Source organism: Lampetra fluviatilis, chromosome 56 (genome assembly GCF_964198595.1).
Source record: "Lampetra fluviatilis chromosome 56, kcLamFluv1.1, whole genome shotgun sequence".
NCBI lineage: Eukaryota > Metazoa > Chordata > Hyperoartia > Petromyzontiformes > Petromyzontidae > Lampetra > Lampetra fluviatilis.
The window spans coordinates 2297460-2319670 of NC_136330.1; the positions used below are offsets into that span (position 1 = coordinate 2297460).

The 22211-nt window shown below is 51.6% G+C and overlaps 1 protein-coding gene across 2 annotated transcripts in view; it reads left to right on the forward strand.

Moving 5' to 3' along the window:
- LOC144950071 (transcription factor Dp-1-like) overlaps positions 1 to 18003 on the forward strand; it is a 43893-nt gene extending 25890 nt beyond the window's left edge. For both annotated transcript variants that reach the window (XM_078880077.1, XM_078880078.1), the window contains exons 6-12: positions 1367 to 1526; positions 3342 to 3485; positions 4439 to 4507; positions 5015 to 5166; positions 5572 to 5738; positions 6555 to 6606; positions 8176 to 18003. In XM_078880077.1, the coding sequence (XP_078736203.1) occupies positions 1367 to 1526; positions 3342 to 3485; positions 4439 to 4507; positions 5015 to 5166; positions 5572 to 5738; positions 6555 to 6606; positions 8176 to 8392 (961 nt within the window). In that variant the 3' untranslated portion in view covers positions 8393 to 18003. The remainder of the gene's footprint in view (positions 1 to 1366; positions 1527 to 3341; positions 3486 to 4438; positions 4508 to 5014; positions 5167 to 5571; positions 5739 to 6554; positions 6607 to 8175) is intronic.
- Positions 18004 to 22211: the final 4208 nt, after the last annotated feature.

Consider the following 22211-nt stretch of genomic DNA (forward strand, 5'->3'; position numbering starts at 1 on the left):
ATAAACGTGTATGACGTTTACCAGCGTCCCGGACAGTCTCCGAGCATCAGAGAGGGAGAGACAAGAGGGCCTTGGGGTTGGTGACCTTTGGACAAATTATATGGATGTGCTTGTTGTTTGTGAACCATCGCCGAATATGGAATGCATTTCGTCTTAAGTCAACGCCCGGTGTCCGCCGATCGGCAACTGTTCTCGGCGGGTTGTGTGTCGGTGTTTTGGTTCGTTCATTAAAATCGATGGCGCTACGTTATAGGTAGACGCGTCGAGTTGGGCGCGAAAAGTACGCGGAGAGGCGCAAGCTTCGCAAGTGAACCGAGTAAAGAACGCGTGCGCAAGGCAGAGTCATCGTGTTCACGTCCAGGGAAAGCAAAGCGGGGTTTAGGCGGGACGAGCCGCTGCGATGGGTGCTGGCCGACAGTCCAGACTAATGAGTGAGTGGGAGCCAAAGTAGGGAACGCGTTCGAGAATACGTCGCACCGCGAAGGTGGAGCGATGAAATCGGCTGGGTGCACGTACCCGATGGAATGTACGGAGCTCTGTTAGTTTCCTCCGTTTCACGTGCGATTGTCCCGACGAAATTTGATCTCAAACGGTACATGGATCAGAGCGAGCCCGTCATCTCCTCCCCCCCCACCCCACCGTCCCGTCCTGATTATGGCATGTGTCGTGACGGGTACTTTAAGATCCGACCATGTCCGTTCAGTGCTCACTGAGCTGCATTCGCTTCCGGTTGCCGAACGAAAACATTACAAACAAGGTCGCACTCCATTACACACACAGTGCTTGCCACAAATGAACCACAATACCCTGCTCATCTCGTCAGGGACCGGCTTGTAGCTAACCATCGAACAGGGACGGTCACCACATCGCACCCTTTCAGGTGCGCTTCTGCGTACATCTGGAACGCTCTTCCGATATGAGGAAGCCACTGGAGCTATCGAAAACTTTTTTTTTACTGCTTTTTGTGTTTAGTTTGTTAACCTTCCCCGGCACCCCCCGATTAGCACAGTCGGCTACGTACGGTGCGAAAGAAGTTCAACATACTTGCATGTTGGTGGTGATTTTGATTGTGCGATGTTAAGGAGGTACATGCATGATGAGGAAGTGGGGGATGTTGATGGAGGTGATGGTGGTGATGTTGATGATGCAACCATCCGGGACGCTCTTCCTTTCGATATTAGGAAGCCACTGGAGCTATGCACTTTTAAATCAGCTGGATTTAAACTTTTCTTTAGAAGTGCTTCTTGTGTCTAGTTTGTTGTCCTTACCCCGGCACCTCCGATTTGCACGGTTGGCTACGTACGGCGCGAAAGAAGTCCCAACGTATAGTTCGTACGACCCGTCCTGTCCCTCGGCGCGTGTGCAGCAAGGGCCGCAAGGGAGACAAGAACGGCAAGGGCCTGCGCCACTTCTCAATGAAGGTGTGCGAGAAGGTGCAGCAGAAGGGCACGACGTCGTACAACGAGGTGGCCGACGAGCTCGTGGGCGAGATCACCAGCAGCGCACGACTGGCGGCCGCCGCCGGGGTGAGTCAACCCCCCCCCCCCCCCCCCCCAGTCCTCGTAGCACTCAGCTGACCCCCCCCACCCCACCCTGGATTTGTCTCCGGGTCCTCCGGTTTTTATTATAGGAAGCCATTGGAGCTATGCACCCTCACCTGGTATACAGGAGGGTCGGGAGTTATATCCCGACCACTGACGCCTGCTGTATATTTGGGATTTGCGTGTCCATCTCTTGCTGTGGTCGTGTGGATTTTTCTCTGGGTCCTCCGGTTTTTCACTCCATATTTAGAATCGACATCACGCGTTTAGAGTTATGGCTGCTGTCAATTTTCACATGATGATAAGCCACTTTGTTGAGGTGCTGTCATTTGTGGGCCTTACCTGGTAAAATAAATAAAAATAGTTAATAATTGTAACAACTGTGATGATTCTAACGGTGATTTCTAGATCGCAGTAAACACGGCGAGCCCGTGACACGGGCGCTGAACGTACAACAACAAAAAATTTCAACGCGAGTCTTGAGTTCATTGCAGTGACTTTAGAAAAGTACGAATGTATGTACGGTCAACTTCTTTCGCTGTCGTACCTCACCAACCGTGCTAATCGGAGGCGCGAGGCAAAAGGTGACTTTTGAAAGAATGAGTGTTTGAATGAGTCACATTCCAGAACTGGCTGGTGGCCTGCTGCTTTAGAAGCAAGGCGTTGGTGGATCGGGCGTCTTTGTGAAGCTCACAAACCCCGCTGGGGGGCAGTTCGATGGTGGTCACAGCGAACGGATTCCTAAACCTGTCTCTGTGGAGCTTTTCGGGTTCGCCACCCTTTTTATGGATTTTCTCCGGATACTCGGGGCTTCATCCCGGAAGCCAAAACGCTTGCGATTAAAATTGGCCCAAACATTCCTAATGCAGGAACCCGACTGAAAAACAAAATGTTGTTGAGCTTCAGTGAGGCTTTTGTGGGTAAATAAATGAAATTATGAATATTGAGGGACTAGTGCTTATAGCTTTAAATCGAAATTTATAATACTACCGTTTGAACCCGGCGACTTGGGTTCAATTCCCGGTCATGGTAAACATCAGTGGCGAGTGGATGCTGAACTGGTGCTGGTTCCCACCCCCCACCCCTCTCCACCACCCCTCCCCCATTTTCACCAATCTATACCGGCCAACGTGGTGAAGTATGGTCGAAACAAGCCCACGATCGACACGACGTGGGGATAGTCCATCTCCTGGCGGTGTATTATCTCACAGGGTCGCAAATGGCTATGATCGTGGTGCCGACATGCGCACATTTTACCCCTCGTGCATTGAACGCTCCGTGCGCGGTTACGTAATTTGCACGGCGGGCGTGTGCCGACTGGCGGTGTCGTAGTGACAGGAAAAACTTGTAAACAACAAAACGCTGCCTCAGCACGCCGCGCTCGGACGCGGGCGCTTGTGGTTTCGGTTATGCCGTGGCGAGGCGCCTATGCCGCTGATGCTTTCTGGGATTTTGGTGTCCACGGCTAGCACCCCCCGCCCTTCCACGTCCCCCGGTCTTCACCGCGGTTGTTTACATACAAAAATAAATCTATATTTGAGGTGGTCAGCAGATTCTGAAATGCTGGGCAGAAAGTCCCCCGGGTCACCGCGGTGAAGTGGATTATCGGGTTTAGGCCGTTTGTAAATTGGAGCGTGCCCATCGATTAGCTGTCTCGCTGTCCTGAAGGCAAGTGCCTCATGACGCCTGCGTTCCTGCGCGTCGCTGGGTGGCAGAGACCCGCATCGTCGGCTCGAAGGACGCACGAGGGCGATTCGCGTCTCGCCGTAAGTCACGCGCGTTTTGATTCCGCCCGACCAGACGTACGACCAGAAGAACATCCGTAGGCGCGTGTACGACGCCCTGAACGTCCTCATGGCCATGAACATCATCTCGAAGGAGAAGAAGGAGATTCGCTGGATCGGGCTGCCCACCAATTCGGCGCAGGAATGCCAAAACCTGGAGGTAAACCCGGCGCGAGTGCGTGGACGCACCTCCGATTAGCGTAGTTGGCTGCGAACGGTGCGGGAGAAGTTTCGACGTACGTACGTGGACACAATCGGCGTCGCTGCCGCCAGGAGAATCGGGTCCTGGGTCACGCTCGTCACTCGCTGCATCGCGGCAGGAGACGGAGGTTTCGGGTGAGCGTGGTTTTGTGAAGGAGAGAGGTATTGTGGAGTCGCCACCCCTGGATTATCTGGGCGTTTCACAGAACTAGTTGGTGTCTCTCTCTCTTCCGAATACGTGTCTCGTATCTCACTTATATCTCTGTTCTAAATTCGTCCGTCGTTCTCACTTTCTGAATACTTCTAATTTCAGTCGAATGGTTGTCTTGAATACGCCTCCTGTCTCGTATCTCTCTCTTGCAGCACTTCTGCATTCATTTCTCGTCCCCTTGTTTTACGTCTGTGGCCCACTGCTCGTAAGTATGGGGAGCACGCTACGAACCCACCCACGGCCAACATCGATGACGATTATCTGAACCGATCCTGGGCCTCCCCTAGCTCGACTCGGCCTCAAAATGAATACCTGTTGCGGTGTGTAAACATCAGCACTGCGGAGAACAAACGTGGCCGCCCGGGCGTGGTGGTGGCCACACACCCCCCCTCGTGTGCCGTGCGGGCCCTCATTGCACTTGTCCCAACAGACTCTTAAGGGCTACACGGATAGGGTGGGGCGAGATCTTTGTAGTGTATAAGTTAATCTGGCACTCATCGGTGTTAAATCCAATTGAAATCCCAGACCGTGACAATTCCATTGAACCGTCATGTGGTGGTCGGGGGGGGCGGGGTGCTGGATTGTGAGGAGCCTCAAATAGCCGGCGTTGTGCCGTACGTTGGTAGCGTTCGTGCGGGTGCGTTGATGACGTTCATGTGGGTACGTTGGTAATGTTTGTGCTGCTTCTGCTGTCTCCGCAGCGGGAGAGGCAGAGGAAGATGGAGAGGATCAAGCAGAAGCAGTCCCAGCTGCATGAGTTGATCCTGCAGGTGATTCCATGTAGGCCTGGTGCAAGGTGTGACCGGGGATAGTCTTGTCCTCTGTCGATGGCAGGATAATTGCGTGAAGGCTGGAACGGTGCATGAAAATGTTTGAAATGCACATGGCCCGTTTGGGCATTATGCAAAACACCGTCAGAATTTCCTGAAGAAGTGTATTGTGGTCTTAAAATCACCATTACATTTTTTTAAACAAAATGTGACCCAAGTGACAGGAGCATCATATTTTTTTGCGTTTTGTGTTTAGTTTGTTGTCCTTCCATCGGCACCTCCGATTAGCACAGTTGGTTACGTTCGGTGCAAAAGAAGTTCACCATACATGAAGATGGTGGTGATGAGGTGATGATGTTGATGGTGGTGATGTTGAGGAACCTGCATGATGAGGAAGTGGGGGATGTTGATGGAGGTGATGGTGATGATGTGCAATAGAAGTTCAACATACATCCATGCACTGATAGCTTTTTTATGTAAGTTAAATTTGGTTGTTGTGACCCGTAGCAAATCGCCTTCAAGAACCTGGTGCAGAGGAACCAGGAGATGGAGAAAGTGACGAAGCGGGGGCCCGCACACAACACTGCCATCCACCTGCCGTTCATCATCATCAACACGAGCAAGAAGACCGTCATCGACTGCAGCATCTCCAGCGACAAGTGAGTGACCTCCGTGGGAGCCGGCGCTCTGGGAACAGCCGTCCCCTAGACATGCGACACGTGCTCACGCTGGCGGTCAACTCGCCGCAATTCCCACTACAGCCGCCCGCTTGCCCGTCATGGACTCACTGGGGGAGAATCGCTGTGCACGTAACGGACACGTGCGTGGGCACGTGGGTTCGTGGTTGGGTGGGGGGACTGCGCGTGGGTGAGCCGCTGTGCCTGATGGCCGAGCAGGCGGCTGGACGAGTTGGTGGTCAGGTGACCGGGTCAGTTGGTCGGTCCGGCGGGTGAATGGGTGCACTGGCCTAGGCGTGAGTGTGTTGGGGCACGCGTCTCACCCAGGCTCCCTCCCTCCACTCCCCTCGCTCCACTCCCTCCCCATTTGTCCGTCCGTCTGTGCAGGTTCGAGTACCTCTTCAACTTTGACAACGCATTTGAGATCCACGACGACGTGGAGGTCCTCAAGCGCATGGGGCTCACGTTCGGCCTGGAGACGGGGACGTGCTCGCCCGAGAACATGGAGCGTGCGCGCCTCCTCGTGCCCAAGGCCCTGCAGCCGTTCGTGCGCGGTACGACCCCCGATCCTCCCCTCACCTCGCCACCCCATTCTGTTCCCCCGCACTCCACCCTCACCGCGTGCGTCATTTTGTCCGAGCACGTCCGACGCCGCGTCGTTTCACGAGCGTTTTTTTTCCGCTCGTCAACAAGAAATACGGGTACAAATGGTCTCTCCGTAAATCGTAGTCATAATCGGAATGATGAATACCCGTGTCTTCAAAGCGTGTGAAACGTACGACCGAAATTGTGGAACTACTGGCACATTCATAGCAGTTGACCTCGCAGTTCCCGAAGCGTACGTTCAACGTGCATACGTACATATCGAGAGCGAGGGAGGGGAAACAGGCGTTGAAATCACTCGCACGACTTAATTCTACAGAAGCCTTTATTCACCGGCACACGCGCCTGGGCAACCAAGGTAGCTCTGGAAACGGAAATCGCCCGATTCCTGAGATCGCATCCTAGTGAAGCTCGGAGCAGTTTGAGCGAAGCGTCGTTGCACGTTGACGTTGAATCCAGTCGCGAGACGTGAGGAGGGTGGAAGAAGGGCCTTTACAAGTCCGAATTTGATCGACACTTCGGCACGTATAAATTATATCCTTGTGAACGTGACAGCCTTGCCGGGTGGGTGGAATGGTTAATGGCAAGGAATATTTGCGTAAAGCCACCACCACCACCACCGTGTGGCCGGACTCGACAACTTGTACGGACGGCACTCGCCGCCCCCACACCTGGCCGCGTGCGATGGTGGCGCGAGAGACGCGACCCGAATGCCGATCCGACGGACTTACCTGACGTCGTATTTCCGGCCGCTGTCCCGTTTTCAGACATGGCGTGTCAGGAGTTCGAGTCGGCCGATCAGAACGCCGCGTCCGGCCGGTGAGTTTGAGCCAACGTTCGCAGGGCCCGGCTTGCCCTGCCTGTGCCGTGTGTCTGCGGTTGTGTCTGCGGTTGTGTCGAGGTGTGCGGTTTTGTCGCATGCCGGCGAGCGTGAGGCACGGGGCTTGACACCACGCTCGTATTTAACCTTAGTTGGGCGCTGCGAGATGTTAGCTACCTCACCTGGATAACAGGATTGCTTGGGTTCGATCCCGACTATTTGGAGGTTGCATGTCTTTCTCACCGTGCTCGCGTGGATTTGTCTCCAGGTCCTCCGATTTTTCCATAGACATTTGGAAACATTCATTTAGAGTATTTGACTGCTGCTATAATTTCACACATGGTAAGCCACTTCGTTGAGCTATCGTTTGTAGCCATGTAGCTTCTGATAAAGCGCTATATAGCCCCGTGGACCTTATCTGGTAAAATAACAAAAACAACCCCAGGCTGGGTGTCTCAGTGAAAGGGGTGGGCTCAGCTGTTGGCCAATTTGACACGGCACGCGTGGCACAGTGGCGCTATGGCGGCACCGAGTTTACGGGAACCATGGGCAGCCAATTTTTGTTGTATCCCTCTGCTCGACAAAGGCCTCCCCACGTTGTGCAGGACGCAGGGGTTGTTTCGGCGTACTTCACCACGCTGGTCTGTACAGGTTGGTGGAGGGGAGCGTTATAGCCGGTTGTGACGGTGGGGGGGGGTGTCCTAGTACAGTCCAACAGTTAATTGGCTGAGCTGCCCTCCGCTGCCCACACCATATTTCCCGCTTTAGAAGCAACTATCCAGGCTCAACCCTGCTGAGATTCAGAGGTGGGGCGTGTTCCGAGTGATTTGCCCATAGGTGGTAACATCATCGTAGACAAACAGGGGGTGGTAACGTTCGAGCCAGAAGGAGGGGGAGCTCTTATGTTATGGGATAAACGAGAGGCAGTTGTTGGTTAATGGCCGTGTTCTCCACTAATTTTCAGAGGGGGTGCCACTTTTGCCGATAAGGCATCATCAGTGTGAGGGCCGCCACACACATGAAACCTTTGGGGGTTTGACAGCAGAAGGATGATGATGGGGGGTGTTTTCACCATTTGTGTATTGTCGGGTGCCGCACGTCACGGACCTCGCTAAAAGCCACCAGTGGCCTGCCAGTGGCCCACGGGCCTTGCAATGAAGAACACTGATTTACGGTTAGACAGGGAGCTAATTCTAGATTTGAAGCTTTCGTGACTGCAAGGATTTATACTCTTAGGTTTTTTCGGTAAAGTCACGTAGGTAAAAAATACAATTAAAATTAATAAAAGTAAAATAAAAAATCACGACGTTTTGGAGGCAACACAAGCTTCCGTCTTCAGGTGGAACCGTCACAGCACGCTTGCTGTATCAAGTAATACAGCAATCGTGCTGCGTGACTTTACCGAAAAAACCTAAGAGTATAAACAGGGAGCTGTCATGTCGCTTGCGAGACCCGATGGGAGCCGTTCAGCTCCAGTGTGCCGGAGCCGAGCCGTTGCGTCGCGGCTAGACACGGGGTGTGGCCATGTTGGGGTGAGACGGGAGTGTGGTTGGCCGCGTGGCGTGCAGGCTGGACGGGCTGCCCTCTCCGCTGGACATCGAGGTGGACGGCGCCACGTTGGCGTTGGCGGCGGTCGACGCGGCCCCTCGTTCCGGCGGCGGCGGCCGCTCCCGCAACGCAACGCCCTTCTCCTTCCTTGGCGACGAGGAGGAGGAGGACGAGGAGGAGGAGGACGAGGAGGAGGATAGCGAAGAAGACAGCGACGAGGACGATGACTCGGACTAACCGGGTGCGCGGTTGTCACGTCTCCCGCACCGCCGCCAGTGCGGAGACACGGAGATCACGCGGCGCGGGCAGTGCCATCCAGGCCGAGGTCGCATTCACACAAACACCCCCCCTCCTTCCTCCCCCTCCTCCCGTTGCCCGCGTTCAACTGGGGCCACGGCGAGGACCAGGTCTTTTAAGTATATCCGACCTGACCTGGGCACAGCTAAACCTGACGTGCAAGGAGATGGTTCTTCGGGTTCAACGTACCGCACACGAGGCGTCGCCAGCCGACCGCGTTGATCGCGCACCGAGGTTGCTTTTGTTGTTGTTGTTGCGCATCCAAGCAAGCGTGGCCCTTCATGAGGGGAACGAATCTCGGGTTTCTACATCGTGTGCGAGCTCCGCCCCCTAAAGGCGTTGGTGGGCCGATCGCACGAACCGCCCGCGACTTCAGATTGACGTTCGAGCGACAGCAACGTAAGCTGGCGCCACCCTCGAGGCCCATCTCTCGTGCACGTGGACCTGAAGCGAAGACAGCTGCAACTCGCCCACTTCCTGCGCTCCGGAAGATAACGTGCGTCGCCGTGGAAATGCGCCGACGTGCCGCTCCCCCGCCGTTGGCCCCGGTTCCCTACATCGGGCAAACGAGCTCTGGTGCCGGCCAGAGTCCTCTTAATTAAAACCTGCCGTGGGTTCCCAACAACCCCCCTTTTTTTTTTTTAAAAGCCTGTTCGGATCCGAGCAAGTTTAAATCCGAGTTGTGATTCCTTGTGTTCCTGATACAACTCTCCAGTGCGGTGTGCAGGATTCACTTAGCAGTGCGAGTGCCGCTGCCTAGGGGCGGGTTTCTTGCTGTGAACAAACGCTTTTGCTTGTAATTCCCCACGTTCTTTATTCACTTGCGGTCTCAGTTTTTTTTTTTATCAGACTGTGCAGCCCAATCGTAGCTCCTTAATTCAGGCTGGTGTTTTTTTTTTATGGGTCCAGAATTTAGCGCAGGCTACAACCCTCTTCTGTTCTTGCAGTTTCCTCTTTTTTTTCGCAGCCACACGGATGAGCTGTTCAATCATACGTTCGACACAGATCCTCGCACATAACTCGGAGCAGATCCGGTCAGGATGAACGCACAAGCGTAAACTCGGTTTCGGCAAGGTCTCTGCTGCGTCAGGCGGTTTTTTTAACGCGTATATTTTTATATCCAGCAGTCGACTGCCATCGGTGTGTTCCTATCTACAGCCTCCGGTCCCTTCGGCAAACGTGCAGCTATGTGGCTGATAGGGTCAGTCCTCTTTGTACCTGTGAGTTCGACGCCAGCCCTTCATTGGCCTCTATTTAATAACCACTGAGATCGTTTTATGTTGCGTACGGAAGAGCAGGGTATTTATAGTTTACGCGGGGACGACGCCGTTGCGAGTAGATTGCGCGCGACGCGTCGCTGGTGCCCGTGCGGCGACGAGCGCTCGTTGGCGGGCGCTTGCGAACGGGCGCAGGTCGCCATGCGGCACCAGCGATGCGGGGATCACGTCGCTGGTGCCACCCGGCGACTTGCTCTCGCTAACGAGCGGCGCGGCCGTCCCCTCGCTGCGCGTGCCAAGCTCGCGAGCCCGGTCTCTCTTTAACACGAGTCCTGCTGCGAGCACGATCCCGAACCGTTCGCCAAGTCCAAGCCCTTTGCTCTCACCCTCGTCTCGGCCGTGCTGCGTTAGCGACGCTGGTGGCTGGATACTCGGGAGGGCTCGGGAGGGCCGCGTGATTGTGCTGAGCCCGCACCGCTGGGAATCCTCGGCGTGAGTCCAGGCAGTCACTCCAGCTGCTCCCTGCTGGTGGGCCGATGGTCTCGGCCCAGGCACCGACGACTACAAAAAATATAAGCATCTCCTTTAACGAGTTCGTTCCTTCACGTTACCGATCGCCGGTGGGGGGGGGGGGGAACGCGCAGAGAGCCGCTCCTCGCAGCACGAAGGGGGGGCACCTGGCACGTGTTGCGTAAGAGCGTCCTCGTGAAACGACCGCACAAGTACGATTGCGTGCCTCTTATCCGCAGTGAACTTGGGGGACCCGTTTGCAGATGAGCAAAATTGTGGATCCGAGGAGTCGTGGTGTAGTCTGAGAAAAAATTTATCTTAACCGCGACGTCTTTGGAAAAAATGCGAGGCGACAGGAATGATTCTGCGTGCGGGACAACGCGCCGCAGGTGTGGTGCCTGATGATCGTGAACGTCGGGATGAGTTCTCCACTTGGGTGTGGTTTGTGAATCCAACTCCCTCGCCGTGTCGTGCAGGCCTCTTCTTATCCAAGGAAGCCGTGGAGAATGGAGGTGAATTTAAGAACTGACAACACGTTTTCTTTCTGTTATCTCTTAACTTGAGGGTAGGCGAGGAGCGCCGACGCTGGGTTAATGGGAATAGTTGCAAGATCTGTTAGGCCCTGCGGATAATAGCATCGCAGATGAGAGGAGACTCGTTGTGAGTTGATGGTCTCGCACCGCTCTCCCGGGTCGTTCTGGCGCACCACGTGTGATCTCCCCGTGCTGACCGAAAGAGAAATGCTTTATCCACCCCGAGACGTGAGGGATGTTCGTCGATTCATAATCGATTTTTGGGGCTGGTCGCGCAAGTTCGAATGTGTCCTGAGCCCTCCTCCAACCGACGCAGCCGATTTATAAAGTCACGCAAACGATCAATTGTGAATGATAATGTTGGTCACGAAAAGCGCTGTGTGTTAAATGTATCAACTTCTACGAGGTGGATGCTTTTCGCAATTTTGTCAACTGTGCATGGTCATGCCGGTTGTAAACTAGCACTGAAACGTCGTACCCAATTGTTACGTGTGTGTGGATCGCTCTCCCGAACACCACATCGGTGTGCTGAAGCAGTCATAAAATTGGCACGTTTGTTCTTCACGTGACTACTTTATATTAATTGGCTGTGTTGGGTGGAGGGTTTACAGCACAATTTACTTCCACCATCTGACCCAAAAAAACGATCTTATGAATCATGATATTGGAAGCCTACGTGTTAAAGGGGGGGATGTTGGTGATTTATGTCGTAAAAATATATATGTAAGAGTTTCATCCCAAAATTTATCCTAAAAACCAGCCATATTTGTAGGTCTGCGTGCATGCTTGATGCGTACCTCAGCCATGCAACAAACACTGTTCATCACTGCCGTCCGTTACGATTTTTACGATCGTTTGTGTTAAAGCTGCACCTAATCAATGCCATCCTCTCCAAGACTGCGGGTTCTACCCACCCCCCGCCCGCCCGCCTCTCCAATAGGAGCCGCTGACGATTGGAACCTCTGCTCCTGTTTACCGAGAATACATCAAGCACTTTGATCCGTCGCTGTTACAAAAATACGGTGCTCGGTGCGCGCCGCCATCTGACGTTTGCTGCGCAGGCGGTTTGTCTGCCGTCCTCCGTGGCAGTTTATGTTTTTGTGATCCCTTTGGGTTTTAAAGCGAAGCCGAATTGCTTTTCCAAGGGTCTCAGCAATGGAGGGCAGTTGCAGAATCACCGTGTGGGTTGTGAGCGCGTTTGGAGCTGTGTGGGGGAAAAAAAGGAGAGGCCAGATTAAGCGTTCTATAATAATCGGTATTTTAGTCAGAATATTTGTTTACCGGAGGAATCCGATGACCTGTAAAGATCTTTGTTTCGCAGATGTCTGGTAAATTGATGTTAATTAATAACTACAGTAGCATCAGTTGTTTTCCTGAGAGCCTCAATGAGTCTTTTCCTGAGTCTCACAAATCTGGCTGTCGCCTGATGAAGCTAGTTGCAATTACTGGCGAAACGTCGTGCTCAGATTGTAAACGTGGCTTGGCTCTCCCAACACTCTGGTGTGCTGTACTTACTAATTGGCTGTGTCGGGTGGTGGCGGGTTTAACGACACATTTTTATATTTACGCGATTTAACCCCCAAAATAAACCTATTATGAATCTTCTTGGTTCTTTCGGTAAAGTCACGTAGAAGGGAAATAATAAAATAATAAAAATAATACATAATTAAATAATTCTCACGACGTTTCGGCCACAACGCAAGCAGCCGTCCTCAGGTGAAGAACAGGTCTGTCGGAAAGACAGCGTTTATTTTTATTTTATTATTTCCCTTCTACGTGACTTTACCGAAAGAACCAAGAAGATGAATCCCTGCAGTCACGAAAGCTTTAAATCGAAACTATTATGAATCAATGAGTCTTAAAAAATATATGTCAGGCTGGTCCCGCTACTTTAGGATGTTTGGCCGGTTCCCATTAATGGCGATTTTTGCTTCATTTGGAGGACAGCGGTGAAAGGCCCAGCACTGCCATATCCCCTCCTGGTGACACCTCGGCCACACGCCTACAACACCTGGCAAGCCCCGGTTCCGACAGGCTTACCCCCCCCCCCACCCCCGGCTGTGCTTGTGAAAGTTAATGAGACCGAACTTTGCTCGATGTGCTGTTTGCGTCGCTGTGTTTTGGCCAAAGCTGTGATGTAGTGGCACCGTTAAGCGGGTCATTGTGTGAGCACCACATGATCCAGACATTCCCATCCATGAATGTCTCAAATTATGACGATAACGCTTCAAATGGTGTTCCCTTCAAACATTGACTCGGGTTTGTACACGTTCATCTTTATCCGAGTTTCGTCCAATTATTGAATCTGATATCACTTCCCGTACGTGTGCACTAACAGTGGTCAACTACCAAGGTGATTGATTACACTTGTAATCGACGGACGCTGTACACCGCAGTGGCGAGATGTTAACTACCTCGCATGGTACGCAGGAGATCGTGGGTCGATCTCAACCCTGACGCCTGCTGTACATTTTGAGTTTTCAAGTTCTCCCCGTGGTCGCGTGGATTTTTCTCCGTGTCCTCTGGTTTTTTTCCCCTTCACATTTAAAAACACGCCTTTCGAGTATTTGGCCGCTACACATTTCCACACGATAAGCCACTTAGTTGAGCTATCATTTGTGGCCAGATCGCTTGTGAAAAAAAGTTAAATAGCTCGGTGGGTAAAATAAAAAGTTTAGTATATTGTCTCGTGTTGCTTGTCAGTCTGGACATTGTGTTTGTGTCCAGAGTCTGGCTCTCGGTACCGTTAAGAATATCCGATGCGATTCCTGCCTCAAACACACCCGTGTCATGGAGCAAAAGTTATCTTTGCCAAAGCAGTTTTCGTCTTCCGTCAAAAACCCGCGCCGTGACGCCGATGGCTCCCCCCCTCCTCCTCACACCTCCTCCTCATGGACCCCCCCCCCCCCCCCCACTGCGTTGTGTGCAACACGGCCGATGTGCGCGGTGCTCGGCCATCGGCGTCGATCCAAGGGGGGAGGGCAATGGGCGATCGATTGCCCCCCCCCCCCCCACCACCGAGACCTGTGATGAGTGTCACCTGTGTATAGGCTGCGCGTTTGGTTAATCGACTAATTTAGATTCTCGTGCGCAGGACACAAACGCACGCTCGTCGGCTCCTGTGCCGTGTGCGTGTTAGCGAGCCGTCGTGTAGCGGTGAGCGCACTGCGCTTTAAAGCCGGCAACCCGAGTTCGATTCCCGCTCACGGCCAACACCGGTGAAGATTATCTGAACCGGTCTTGGGCCCCTTCCCCAGGTCGACTCAGCCTCAAATGAGTGTGCGGTGTGTAAGCATTGCCATTGGGGGGAGATGAAGGTAGCCGGACGTGGTGGTGGCCACCCACCCCCTCGTGTGCCGTGCCGGCCTTCATAGGTGCTCGCTCACAGCACTTGCCCCAACAGTCTGTTCAGGCTACATGGCTGGAGGAGGGGGCAGCGAGGGGGGGGGGTCTTTGTAGTCGACCCGTGGGTCTGAGAGTTGACGTCCTGGGATTTATTTGGTGATTGCGTGCTAGTTTGTGGCAGAGGTCGCAAACGGGTTTTGATTCCTTACCCGTACCCGGCCGCACCAGGGACACGGTTACTCACCAGTGACTCACGGCCTACCCGTACCCGTACCCGGCCGCACCAGGGTCGCAAACGGCTACCCGTACCCGGCCGGGTAGCCGGGTATCGGGTAGGGTACGGGTATCGGGTACCCAGTTGCGACCTCTGGTTTGTGGTGTGCTCCCTCGGGACACGTCGGGGGGCCTTGTGGACTGCACAGACACACGAGAGAGAGAGAGAACCAGTACGAGCTCCTTTGGGTGGGTGAAACGAGACGCACAAGTAAATTGCAACAACGAAACCGTGCCCCAAGCATTCACCTCGTCATCGCTGTGGTGGTGGTGGTGGTGGGGGGGGGGCTACATCCTTTGCGTACCGAGTGTGACCCTTGCCAGCCTTAATCCACCGAGCAGCCAGAGAGCCTCTCGAATGGCCCCATAATCTCAGTATCCACACGCACAAGACGTTGCTGGGGTTTCCCCCCCCAACCCACCCCACCCCTTGCCATAAGAAAGAAAAATAAGTCGTCGTCTCGCACTCGGGAAATGCACGGCCCGTGCGTTTGCGCTCTGATCTTAGCGCCGCGTTATCTCCGAACAAGGGCAACCCACGGGAGGGCTCGAATCTTCTTTTGTGTCGGCGTGTTTTTACTCTTGTGTGGGATGCAATCGAATATCATTCCCCCCCCCCCCCCCCCCCCCGTGGGTGAATTCCGCGTGCGCGTGTTCTAAAGCGAGAGCTGCCAATGTTAATGTAGTCGATGTTATAATTGTGTTGTTATACTCCACGCTGCGTTTGTGATTTGTGTTGCTTTTTATGATTTGAGAATTTTTAGTAATGTACCCCATTGAAACGAATCGTAGCCATGCTGGTGGTTGTGGTTCACAATGTTCTGCTGACATAGAAGGCAGGCACATGGACGTGTGTGTTGTGTGCACGCGCACATATGTGTAGCGGTTAGCGCGCTGCACAATGAATCCGGCAACACCATTGGCGATTATCTGAACCGGTCCTGGGCTTCCCCTAGGTCTGCTTAGCCTCACATGAGTACCTGGTGCAGTGTGTAGACCGCCACTAGGGAGACAAAGGCGACCGGGCATGGTGCTGGCCTCTCACCCCGTCGTGTGCCATTCCGGTCTTCATAGGTGCTACTCGCTAACAGCACTTGCCCCAACAGCCTGTTAAGGCTACACGGGAGATCTTTGTCTTGTGATGCATATTTCTATTTTACCGTTTCTGCCCATGTTGCGGTCTTCATATGGTACGTTGATGTATCTACAAGATTCTCTGTTGCCAAGCCTCATGTTGAAAGTATTGTGCCGATATAAATTGTGTCTTCCCCAGGACTAAGCCCTCCTCTGGCAGGCGCAGACGATTTGTTCGGTGCACCCAATTGGCTCCAAACTCGCTCGTAGTCCACAATGCGCCAAGGCAACAACAACGACAAAAAACACTTTAATATCGGTGTCACGATGCATCGCTTCATCGACGTTGAATGTTCGATTCTTAAACTCGCGACACGTCTGTTCCTGTTGCCCGTGTAAGAGTCAAATGTTCCGTTGGTATAGAGCAGTGTTCTTCATTGCGGGGAGCGGTGGTGTAGCGGTTCGTGCGCTGCGCTTCGAGCTCGGCAACCCGAGTTCGATTCCCGCTCACGGCCACCAACGCCATTGACGATTCTAGATTTGAAGCTTTCGTGACTGCAAGGATTCATACTCTTAGGTTTTTTCGGTAAAGTCACGTAGGTACAAAATTTTAATTAATAAAAGTAAAATAAAACAAATTAAAAAATTCACGACGTTTCGGAAGCAACACAAGCCTCCGTCTTCAGGTGGAACCGTCACAGCCACGACAGCTATTATCTGAACCAGTCCTGGGCCTCCTCTAGGTCGACTCGGCCTCAAATGAATACCTGGTGGGGAGACAAAGGCGGCCGTGCGTGGTGTTGGCACACCCGTCCCCTCGTGTGCCCTGCCGGCCATCATAGGTCTTACTCGCTAGCAGCACTTGCCCCCACAGTAATTATACACAAAGTGAAAACACCACCCATCATCATCGTGCTGCTGGCAAACCCCCAATTGGATTCAAATGCGTGGCGGCCCGTCACACTGATGATGTTTCATCGGCGAAAGTGCAACCCCCCCCCCACCTTCTGAAAATGAATGAAGACCACTGCTTTATGTTGTGATTGCATCACGTGACCCTTCACCGCATTGTAGGCAGGAGTAATATCAGCTGGCGAATCGCTTCTTCGAGTCGGTCCGTTCCGCCGCTACTTTTTTTTATTTTTAGACATTTTAAGATCGGAAAATGTTGTTTCGTGGAGTTGATTTTTTAAATGTCAAGTCGTGAGTGCCGTCGAGAAAAGTCTTGCCAAGAAGCAATGACGTTTCATCGAATCGACCTCTGCGGCCACTATTCATGAGAAACTGAACATCGTCCGGCCCCGGGGAGAGCGCCGTCCCCTGTAGCGCAGCGCTCTTGTCGAGGCTGCAGGGGCAGCCGAGTGGAGTGCGCTGTGCACCCCGGGCAGGGAGCAGCTGCCTCCTTCCTGTCCAGGCTGTCGACGCTCGCGTCGCTTGGTTCGGTGCCTTCATGCAAGGTTCCACAACCGCCAATCCTTGTCTCGGCACAGTAAAACCTTTCGATTTAAAGCTTTCGTGTCTGTAGGGATTCATCTTCTTGGTTCTTTCGGTAAAGTCACGTAGAAGGGAAATAATAAAATAATACAAATAAACCAATAAAATAATTCTCACGACGTTTCGGCCACAACGCAAGCAGCCGTCCTCAGGTGAACAGGTCTGTCGGAAAGACAGCGTCTGAATGGGCACCACCAGGCTTGGCAGCGTATATTTATCCCCCTCCTACTCAGTTTAAATATACGCTGCCAAGCTTTCAGACGCTGTCTTTACGACAGACCTGTTCTTCACCTGAGGACGGCTGCTTGCGTTGTGGCCGAAACGTCGTGAGAATTATTTTATTATGTTTTATTTTTATTATTTCCCTTCTACGTGACTTTACCGAAAGAACCAAGAAGAGTAAAACCTTTGTTTACCAGTCTTCACCCCCCCTCCTCCTCCTCCCCATTGAAACGCAAACGTCATTACATGCCGCACGCACCTGATGATTGTTAAACGCACCCCGCGTTGCCACCCGTTGCGCGCGGCAGTTGAGGGCGACTTTTGTTGAGCTCTGGCTGCGTGCGGTTTCATTGGTGGCCGACTCCGTGGTTGTTGATTCTCACCCGCCAGCTCGCTCAAAGGGACGAGCTTCGGTGGTGCAACATCCACCCCCCCCCCCCCCCCAAAAAGCCCTCCTCGAGGGGGGGTGGAGGCTGCGGGATGTCACGGCCAGTGACTCGTAACGTCAGCAAAAGCCCCATTGTAAAAAGTCTGATAACAAAAAACAAATGTACAGCTGGGACCTTGACGCGTGTTTTAAACGGTAGATTCCAAATGGACTTATTAGCGTCTCGTTGCGCTTGAAACTCAAGATGCTGGAGTGACACAGCCGGCATGATTTGTCGAGGGGGGTGAGGGAGCGAGGATTTCGGGTCAGAGGTAGATGACACGGGGGGCAACTTGTGAGCCTGGAGTTTGAGAGGAGTGGGGGGAGTCGTCACCACGGATGGCTCCTCGGCTGGGGAGTTGTTTGCCTGACCCCTGGGTGCAGCGGACGAGAATTCGCCAACTCACAGCGAGCGGGAACTTCGTTCGCTTTGAAATAAACCAAACATTTTTTCTGGGTCGTCGTCTTCTTGCTGTTGTGCAGGGGTGTTCATGGGAGCTGCGGGTGCGTTACGCAACCGGAGAGGCATTTCTTGTTAATTCTATATTTAAAAAAAAACCTCCAATATTTCAAGAGCCACAAAGCACGCGGTGACTACGAGACTCGTTCATAAACAACGTCTCGCGAAGCGCCGCCGGTTCCCGTTCGGCTCCGAGGCCCGCAGGCTGTCGACCGCCCCGCGCCCCCAGAATCTCGGGGCCGGCGCGCGGTCCACGTGACGAGTCCGTGCGGCACGGAGAAGTCACGTGGACCTGCACAGCCCCCCACGGCACCGGTCGGCGTTCGATGTTCAGCTAATGTGGGCGTCATGCCGACGACGCTTGAGACGGAACTAAATGAAGGCGGGTGGGGGAGGTGTTTTTTATATACCCTACTGCCCCCCCCCCCCCCCGTGCCCGCGCCACGACTGATTTTTGTTTGAAATTCGTGGAGGCAACGTTGAGAACTCGGCCCCCCCCCCGCCCCCTTTCATGAGTAAAACGAGAGACCTTGCTGCAGAATGATAAGTGAACGGGCGCAAAGGGAGCAAGGGGAGTGAGTGTGCGTGTGGTGTGCGGTGATGCGAGCATGTTTTGTACCTGCCACATTGCAATATGTACGCAATTGAATACACTTGACGACCAGGGTGTGTGTGTGTGTGTGGCGTCAACAATAAACGTTTTCTAAACATTTATTTTGTGTTGCGGACAATTTTGTGATTTATTTACATGTTTATATTTGAAAGTCTCGTTATGTCTGAGAACTTCATTTTTCACACAGGATTCACCTCTACGCGCTCCGGCTCTGTTTGAAATTGAACTCCGTCCTGTGGCAGGCGATCAGACACTCGATTTGAATTCACGGTCAAACTGTCGGTGCCGCGTGTAAAGAAGTTTGGTGAATCTCCTGGTCACTCGAACAACTTTTGAGGGTCTGCAGAAACGAGCGGTTTTAGCGCATAACAATCTGCGGGTGGCTTTTATGGGATCTAATTGTGCGCTCCGTTGCACCCGAGTCTAGCTCCTAAAATTATCCAACGCATCTTCTTGGTTCTTTCGGTAAAGTCACGTAGAATGGAAATAATAAGAATAAAAGATTTTTTGTTATTTATTTTATTATTTATTCCATTCTACGTGACTTTACCGAAAGAACCAAGAAGATGAATCCCTGCAGTCACGCGAAAGCTTTAAATCGAAACTTACCCAACGCAATCTATTGGATGGTCTAGCACGGTGGCTCTTTACCTGGAGTGCACGCACCCCCTGGGGGTGCGAGATATTGCAGTTTCTTTTTAGAAGGTAAATTATCGAACACATAGTAAGCCCGAGCACGTCAGTACAACTACATTATTTCATTCTTCTTGGTTGTTTCGGTAAAGTCACGTAGAAGGGAAATAGTAAAAATAAAACATAATAAAATACAATTCTCACAACATAATAAAATTAATTTATTTTTATTTGTATTAAGTTATGTTGTATTTTCTATTATTTTATTATTTCCCTTCTACGTGACTTTACCGAAAGAACCAAGAAGATGAATCCCTGCAGTCACGAAAGCTTTAAATCGAAATTTACATTATATCATCCAACTTACGTGTTCATTAACATTTTTAAATTATGTACGATTAAGAAACAAAGGGGTACAAGTCTGTAGTAAGTAAAGCTTTAAGAACCACTGCTCTAGCATCTCGGTACAAACACCAGCCCGAACAATAGCCGTAAACCCTGGACGGACGCTAGCCCGAATGCCGATACTGGCTCCAGCCCTAACGCTGACCATAAAGCTCTCGGTTCGTGCTTACGACCTTGAAACACTTCCAGGAAGCTCATTTTTTAAATTCTTTATATTAAGTTCGCTTGCTTGCTTAGGACCGTGCAAATCTTTCGGTCGTGTTTTAACCCACTTCCCGTGATCCAATCGAGCTGACATTTTCCACACAGACTTGTTGTGCGTGACAATTAATGTTCGTGAAAAAAAAAATTACAAAATTTTACACTTTTTAGGACAAAAATATTATATTTAATTACCAATTGCTTAATGGTGCAATGCAATCATCTGACTCATAGGTGGCAGCCATCTCAAGCCAGAGGACGAGAGGACTCTAGCCGCCACGCATATAAAGGATTTATAGTGAAAAATTTTGTTTTTACGGGTTATACTTGTTTAAATACCCCAACGGCAATCAAAACCTCGCGACCGCTAGCGAGTCCGATGAAACGCGAAGTGCTCCAGTCAGACGCTCGACTTTAGCGATGCCAATCTCGTCGACCGAGTTCTCGTGACGCTGTCCCAGTGTGCCGCTGCGATTCGGATCGTGAATCTCGTGCGATTCGCAGTGTGAATGGTTCATTGACCACAACTTGAAAGGCGTAGATGTTAACTACCTCGCCTGGTGTACAGAAGGTTTGTCGGTTTCGATCCCGACCCCGAGGCGCCTGCTGCTGTATGTTTGGAGTTTGCGTGTCTCTCTCCCCGTGGTCGCGTGGATTTTTCTCCTGATCCTCCGGTTTTTTCCCCTCCATATTTAGAATCGACATCACGCGTTTAGGGCATTTGGCTGCCGCTATACATTTCCACGCGATAAGCAACTCCGTCGAGATAGGATTTGCGATAGCCAGCTTGCTTCGGAAAAGGAGCTATTTTCTGTAGCTCAGTGGGCCTTACCTGCTAAAATAAAAAAAACAATGTTTAGTTCTTTATAGAAGACAAACAGGGAAAAAAAAATCACAAACGCAGCGTCACATCACGCAGATGGGTGAGAACACCCACAGTTTATTTATTTCCCACTCCCCCCTCCCACTTTGTTAAACATTATTTGCGTCACTTAATCCAAAATTTCGGGACTTTTTTAAAGTGTTAATACAAACAACCGTTTACGGTTTAATTTCCTCTCCCCTTCGTCAAATTAGGCCCATGATAGGACCGTCACATACTAACATTTTCTAAACAAAACAAAAATAAAAACAAGGTAAATCGACGTTTCAATACCGTGGGGTTTTAATAATGTTTTTTTTAAAAAAAAGCAAAGTAGTTTGGCCATTTTTGACACCACATTTGACATTTTTGCCAGACTTGAATCCGACTTGGGAGAGACGCTGACGTCTGTTTGGTGCTCGCGCCACGCAGTGTTCAAACCTCCAGGAGTACTCCGCTATCGCCTGAAATTACTGTTGTCGCATGTAAAACAAACCCACAGGTCCCGGGTTCAAATCTTGGGAGCCCCACTGGACAATTAAATCCCGCTTCAATGTGTGCAACGAGTTTTAGATTAGAGACGGATACTTGCTGGGCAATTTCCCTGCAATATCATTCTCGAGCTTTCCATAAGCGTGCCTCTTGCATGTACCTGGAGGCAACTGGAATGGATTAAGAAGGGGTTTAACTCTGCACGGATGTCAATAGAACTGGGATTGTTTTGTAAAAGTTGAAATCCTATTATCGGATTGGATTGGGGGGATGCGGGCGGTCCTAGAGGTGGATGATTTTGGGATGAATTTTCCACCACATCCGGACCTTCGTATCCGTGCCATGGCTCAACTTGGAGGGATTGTCGCGTGGATCATTTGATTTTGTGCCAATCGATGTTTGGATTGAGCAGGGAGATCCAAGTAACAGATACACAGATGACTGGAGTGTCACTGTAATTGGCAAGAATGAAAATAGAGATCGTACACGTCTTCCCAAACCAGATTCTCACCTGTCCACCGGCTAATTTGACTGACGAACATCACCACATTGCCACTGAGGTCACGCAAAAATAAAATGACAGTCATATACATTAGCTGTTAACCAACCATTCGTCTTTCAGAGTTATCGAATACGACGCACACGTGTTGACACACGTGTTGACACACGTGTTGACACACGTGTTGACACCTGCAGCTACCCACAGCTCATTGATGCAAGCAACTTTTGATATTTGTGTCGTGGGCACATCTGTGAGGTTTTATATATAAAATCAATGGCTACAATCTACTGGCGAGCTGATATTTCATTCCAAAAAAACCCTCAATCAAGTACAAGGTGTGGTGGATACAGTGTTTAAAAAAAATACATTATCGAGATGTATGCAGATGTCAACATCTTTGATGCCCAAATGATCTCCTCCAGGTCATTCTTGCAAATAAAACTATCCCGGTCTCTAGAGTTATCGCCCTGCTGCTTAAACAATCTAAACGTGAATA